The 6435-nt window shown below is 50.0% G+C and overlaps 1 protein-coding gene across 1 annotated transcript; it reads left to right on the top strand.

Moving 5' to 3' along the window:
• Positions 1–1436: 1436 nt before the first annotated feature.
• Positions 1437–6210, top strand: LOC119368562 (zinc transporter 8-like). The gene is made up of 3 exons (XM_037633788.1): positions 1437–2165; positions 2254–2403; positions 5670–6210. Exons 1-3 carry the CDS (start codon positions 1479–1481, stop codon positions 5973–5975), a joined length of 1143 nt encoding a protein of 380 aa, XP_037489685.1. The 5' UTR covers positions 1437–1478; the 3' UTR covers positions 5976–6210.
• Positions 6211–6435: the final 225 nt, after the last annotated feature.

Below are 6435 nucleotides of genomic sequence, written 5' to 3'. Positions count from 1 at the left end.
GGCTTTGGTCGAAGCTCTAGACAACCTTCACTGATGTGAATAAGCATTGCTGAAAGCCTGAAACGACAATAACGGGGATAATATTACTCCACATCATTGATGAAGCCATCTTTTCGCCAACGTCAACTAAAAACCTAGACCGAACCTTAGTAAGAGCATCTCCAATAGCTTGTCTATATGGATGTCTATACTCGTTTTTCACGACGTGAGCCCAAAACAGGGGTCCAACAGCTTGTCTATATGATCGTCCAAATATACACATTCTCTAAATTGACCTCGACAATGTCCACGCCTGGACAATGTGAAGGTGTTGTCTAAACTCAGCTGTAGTCATGATTTCTTCCTCTCCCCAGCAACGGCCCACCTGTCATGGTCCCTGTATATAGACGTTCTGATGCAAAACTGGATGTGTATATGAGGGAATCTTTTTAGACCGTTGTCTATATGAATATATAGACATCCAAATGTACACATGCTATTGGAGATGCTCTAAGAGCTAAGGCGACACACACCACACGCACAAGCCCAACCCGAGTTGCCCTCACCTCGCCGGCACCGGAAGGCATCCGAAAACAAGGGGAGCCGGCGTCGGCAATCCTTACGTGGAAAACTTATGCGAGGACAATTTAAGTTAAGTGTGATATAACTTCATTATACCAATCAAGTATAAAAAAGGAAAGGAAAAGAATGAAAGAAATAGCCACACGAATCTCCGACTAAAATCAATGACATAGAAATTAGATGTGCAATACTTAGAGCGCACCTATATATGCTGTAGCAATTTTTTTTATTTTCAAAAAGAAACTTCCATTAATCAATCATGGTGATTACATTCAGTTTCAACTATGCTAGCTATCTTCATAGGAGAATCACGAAGCCAGCAGGCAGTACGTTATTGCGTGCCAGCAAAATTGCCTCCTCATTGGACGATAAAGTGTCGTCATTGTGAGTAATTTCCCCCTAAACACCGAAATAAATCAGGAAGACAATCTGATTCGCTAATTAATACATCATCCGTCGGTTATATCGAGCGCGCTTACAAGGCTGACAACCTGGGCTACGCCGTGTATTCTCATGCATGTCGTCACCTTGTGACGGATCGAAACTGCCATACACACGATGTTTCGTGGACGATATGCGCACGACACTCAAATCGAACAGTGTAGCAGTGCTGGCCAGTTGCATCCAATGGTTGCCGTAGCGTGTCGTCCGTAAATCGGCTGCAGGCTGTCGTTCACGTAGCAGCGCTCGTGACGGATAGTCGTTTTCAACTGAAGGGATCGCCTAATTCCTCAGGTAATTGACTCTATAAACCCTAATTAATAGCGACATGATGTCTGCAGCAGAGCTGTTTCCTCCATCCATCTATATATAAACCCGGCAGCCAGCGTCGCTAAGCTGCCAAGAAGCTCTCCCAGTTCCTGGTCTCTCTCGCGTCGTCGCCCTCTCAATCTCAAGTGCATCACGATAGTCTAGACATGAAGCCGAGCGCCGCCGTCCTCCTCGCCGCCGTCGTGGCGCTGCTCTTGGTCGCCGCCGTGCGGGGCGATGACGACTGCGGGTCGCCGGAGTCGGCGGCACAGGACCGCGCGCGGGCGAACCCTCTCAAAATCGCGGCCTTCTTCTCCATCCTGGTCTGCGGGGCGCTGGGCTGCTCCCTGCCCGTGCTGGGGCGTCGCGTGCCCGCGCTCCGGCCCGAGGGCGACGTCTTCTTCCTGGTCAAGGCGTTCGCGGCGGGGGTCATCCTGGCGACGGGGTTCATCCACATCCTCCCCGACGCGTTCGAGAACCTCACGTCGGACTGCCTGCCTTCCGACGGGCCGTGGAAGGACTTCCCGTTCGCCGGGCTAGGGGCCATGGCCGGCGCCATCGGCACGCTCGTAGTCGACACCGTCGCCACGGGGTACTTCACGCGCGCCCACCTGAACAAGGACGGAGCGCACGGCCACGGGGCGATAAGCAGCAGCGCCGCCGTCGTGGACGAGGAGAAACAGGCCGCTGCCGCCGCCAGCGAGGAAGCGCGCCGTCACGACGGCGGGGAGCACGAGGTACACGTGCACACGCACGCGACCCACGGCCACGCCCACGGGTCGGCAGCGCTCGTTGCAGCCGTTGGCGGCGCCGAAGATGAAAAAGACACGGTCCGGCATCGCGTAATCTCTCAGGTTGGTACGAGTCATCGCGTAATACTTGTACTGTCGTGTGTGTAATTTTTTTTTTTTGTGACAAGACGATGACGATGTTGCATTGTAGGTACTTGAGTTGGGTATTGTGGTGCACTCGGTGATCATCGGCATCTCCCTCGGCGCGTCTCAGGATCCGGAAACAATCAAACCTCTCGTGGTCGCCTTGAGCTTCCACCAGATGTTCGAGGGAATGGGCCTTGGTGGCTGCATAGTTCAGGTATACCCATAGACGTTATTTACACCATCGCATACATATGGACAGTTAAATCACAAGTTAATGTACTAGTAGAATATTTATATCCGTTGCATGCATGGGCATTGTCCTAGTTATTACAAAAAGAGCATGCATGCATGGAGAAAAAGAAAGAGTCAATTACACCGATGGTGCTTGAACTTGGCGCAAACGGTCACTTTGGTGCTAGAACTTGCGGCATACATCGAACTGGTGTAACAAGTTGGCTCGGGCGTGCAAATACGATGCAAACCTTGGCTGTGTACGCCCGAGCCGCTGATTAGGCGCGCCAACATAGGATGGGTCCCGCCGTCAGTGACCCGAAGGCAGACAGGAGGGCGTGTGGCCATTTTTTGCGTAAACCCTCTTGAATTATTATTTTCCCACAAAAAGGCACTGTCGACGTTGGAAGATGGCATTTCATTTTTTTTCGACTCTATAGCCAGTGGGCCCTGTGTGTACATACTGAGAATTATTACCAAGAAAAAACGGAGGCCTCCACGTCTCGAACGTGCGACCCTTGCCCATGTCACAGTCTGGCTGCTACACCATTTAGTCTTCACAACTTCAGATAAATTTTTGTATTCATCAATTTGAATATTAAATATAAGCAGCACATGTGTATTTTTCTATTAAATAAACATTTTGAATGTCCATATTTAATTAACAATTTTATATAATAGATGTGTGTATGTTTAAATATTTTTGTCTACTAATCATTGTTTGTATGTCTAACATTTATAAAAAATAAATATTTGAACATTATTTTAATTACTTACATTTCACAAATATTTCAAAAAGAATTAGCGCGTGCAAATGGGTTGCACTATCTACAGCCAATTTAAGCCCCACATGTATCTTCCTTATACTACATTAACAGTTGTTATCCTTGTTAGACATCAGAATGTAATTGATGCAGTGGCTATGAGCACGAGCGCCCTAACAGTAGGTCGTCGTGTTGAATTCTAAAAAAAAGGTCACGTGTTGGAGTGTAGGAGTCTAACATATTCCCTTTTAATTCCAGCAAAAAAAACATTTTCCCTTTTAATTTTCACGTCGGGACTCACCTGTCATAGAATAAACAAAATAAAATACCATCTACCACGTGGATAGGGTCTTTTTTGTGAGAAATAAAAGATGTCGAGGTTTTTCTGCAAAAGGAAAAAAACAGGTCACGCACTTCTAGTCTTTGACAAAGGGCCCCACGCCACGCTGGCGGCCAAGTCAGCGTTGATTTCGTATCCAAGTGCGGTTAGCACTGTATTTGCACACCCGAGTCAAGTTATTGCACCAGTTTAATGTATGCCACAAGTTCTAACACCAAAGTGACCGTTTACGCCAAGTTCAAGCACCACTAGTGTAATTGACTCAAAAAGAAATATCTGCTGATAATACCAAATATATCTTGATCAAAACCAAGCATATTTGACCAGTGACTCGTGGGTTGCATGTTATGCAAAGGTGCCACTACTTGACTTGCTTGCCTATTTTTGTGGAAAAAATAAAACAATAGGAGTCTTTCCATGCATGTACGAACATTTTAAAGGATGGCTATACGTGCCTAACTGGAACTTTGTATGTGTGGTCTCCATCAGAAGTGGAAAGAGCAACTCTAGCAGACCCCGCAAAAATTCGACCCACAAAATGCGTTTGCGGTTTCACGAAGATCGCGTTTGCGGGTCGAAAACATGCGCCACCGATCAGATTGCCGCATCTAAACCTGCATAATTTGAAAAAACAATTTCGCGAGAGAAATTGCACAAACCTAGTTCATCACATCACATACTACACAGTTCTTACATACTACATGATCAACAAACTAAGCATAGATTATACTACATGCTACGTTAACTAGTAGTAGAGGGGGTCGGATCTGAAGACGGCGAGGTCGCGGCAAAATGGACGACGCCGTGGAGGCCGAGCGACGCTCAATCCTCCTCGCCGGAGCTGCACAGGTCGATATACTTCGCCGCCTGCTCCGCGCGGATGCGGCGCCACTCCTCAGCCTTGTCGTTGGCGGCGACATTGGCGGCGACCGCCTGTTGCCACTGGAGGGCTTCGAGCTCCTCAGCATGGCGTCGGCGCTCCGCCTCCTCGCGCACGCTCCGCTCGGCGATGGCGGCGGCGACTGCGTCAAAGTCCGTGACGTAGTCCTCGGGCCCGACGACTCCGCGACGGCCGAGCGGAGTGGATTCCTCGGGCTCCTCCTTCACCGGGACGAAGGCGAACGGCGCCGGCAGCTCCGGTCCTCCTCGTCGTCCGACCACTCCCTCTTCACGGGGAGGAAGCCCGCGTCGGAGGACGAGGAGGATCCGGCGTAGGAATTATCCCGTGGAGGAGAATGACGTGCTACGGCGGTCGTACTCCTCCGTCTCGCGACGGTTGAAGCTCGGCGGCGGTGACTTTCCGCGGTTGGTCCACCTCCGGGCGCCGCGCTTCCTCGCGCCGTCCGCCCGGACGCGCCGCTCGCGCTCCGGGTCGCGCTCACGGCCGGATGTGCTGTCGGAGCCGCGCCCGGAGCTCCACGTTTGCCCCCACATGGCGGCTGGAGGCGGGGCGGGTGGTCGCCGGCGGCGAGAAATTGCGAGAGGGGAAAGGGAAATCGGGTGGCTCGCGGCGGCGGGGATAGGGTTTGGACCCGCAAAAGGGTCGCCAACCGCAATTATACTGCTCGGTGCGTGCGGTTTGCGGGCTGCGGCAAAATTTTTTGCGGGCCCGGCGAGTATGCGGGCTCTGTTCTGGCCAGAAAATTGAGTCGAGCCCGCATACTCGCCGGAATTTTTGCGGACCGGACGTTTTGCGGGGTCTGCTAGAGTTGCTCTAACGCCCATCTAAATAAACACTAGGAGTTCTGCTTCGGAAACGGAAGAACGATGCTTCTCCGTGTAAAGTTCTAGAGAACCATATATACATATCTAGTCTAGAGAATATATGTCTGCTAATCTTTCTTTTCGACAACGATGTCTAGTGATCATGAGAGCCAAGAAAGTGCAGCAGAGCACTTCGGGTGGCCTGGAGAATAAAAGCAAATGAATCAGTAACTGCGTAACTACAGTCTACATATGACATTAGATGTTCGTAAACAAAAAAGTAACCCGCTTTAACAAATTCAGGGGAATCTCCTGCTACTTTTGACCCACTCCTTTTAACCAATATTAATATCCTCACAAGACCATGACTATTAGCACCATTCTGTTTTATAACCTCATACAACTGAATTTAGTCCTGATTAGTTTCTGACGATGATGCAGGCAAAGTTCAAGGCTAGGTCCATCGTGACCATGATCCTCTTCTTCTGCCTGACAACGCCGGTGGGCATCGCCGTCGGCTTCGGCATATCGCGAGTGTACAACGAGAACAGCCCGACGGCGCTGGTGGTGGAGGGCGGCCTCAACTCCGTGGCAGCGGGGATCCTGGTCTACATGGCTCTCGTCGACCTCCTCGCCGAGGACTTCATGAACCCCAAGGTGCAGAGCAGGGGGAAGCTGCAGCTCGGCATCAACGTCTCCATGCTGGTTGGTGCGGGCCTCATGTCCATGCTCGCCAAATGGGCCTAGCCGCAAGCCTACAACATGAAACAGTTTTGCTCCATGACATATGTACAGACGTACCTCTGTTGGGTCGTCGAGTTTGAAACGATATAATCTCCCAAACTAGGTAATGCCAACCCAGTAGCGTGTCTAAAGGAAACCTGTTTTGGACCGGAAGTTTGGGAGGTGCGGAAAGCGTGGGTGTTTATCGCAAGGGATGTCGACATTATGTCGCCAGCTTAGACAAGGCTTTCAACCAAAACTGATGGAAAGAAATTCTTCACATAGATGATACCATATCCGCCAAAACAAAATGAGTATATTATTGACTTTGACCGAGAAGCAAGAAACAAGTGCAAGCTAACCTGGGCGTGAGAGTTGAGAAATTCGCAATGAGACAGCGGGGCCACGCATGCATGCGTCCATCCATTTGCTTTAAGATTAGTGCATTTGTTTAAGTCATTAACCCTTAACCGATACACTGCGG

Source organism: Triticum dicoccoides, chromosome 2B (genome assembly GCF_002162155.2).
Source record: "Triticum dicoccoides isolate Atlit2015 ecotype Zavitan chromosome 2B, WEW_v2.0, whole genome shotgun sequence".
Taxonomy (NCBI): domain Eukaryota; kingdom Viridiplantae; phylum Streptophyta; class Magnoliopsida; order Poales; family Poaceae; genus Triticum; species Triticum dicoccoides.
The sequence above is the reverse complement of the archived record's forward strand: the minus strand, read 5'-3'. Positions and strand labels throughout refer to the sequence as shown.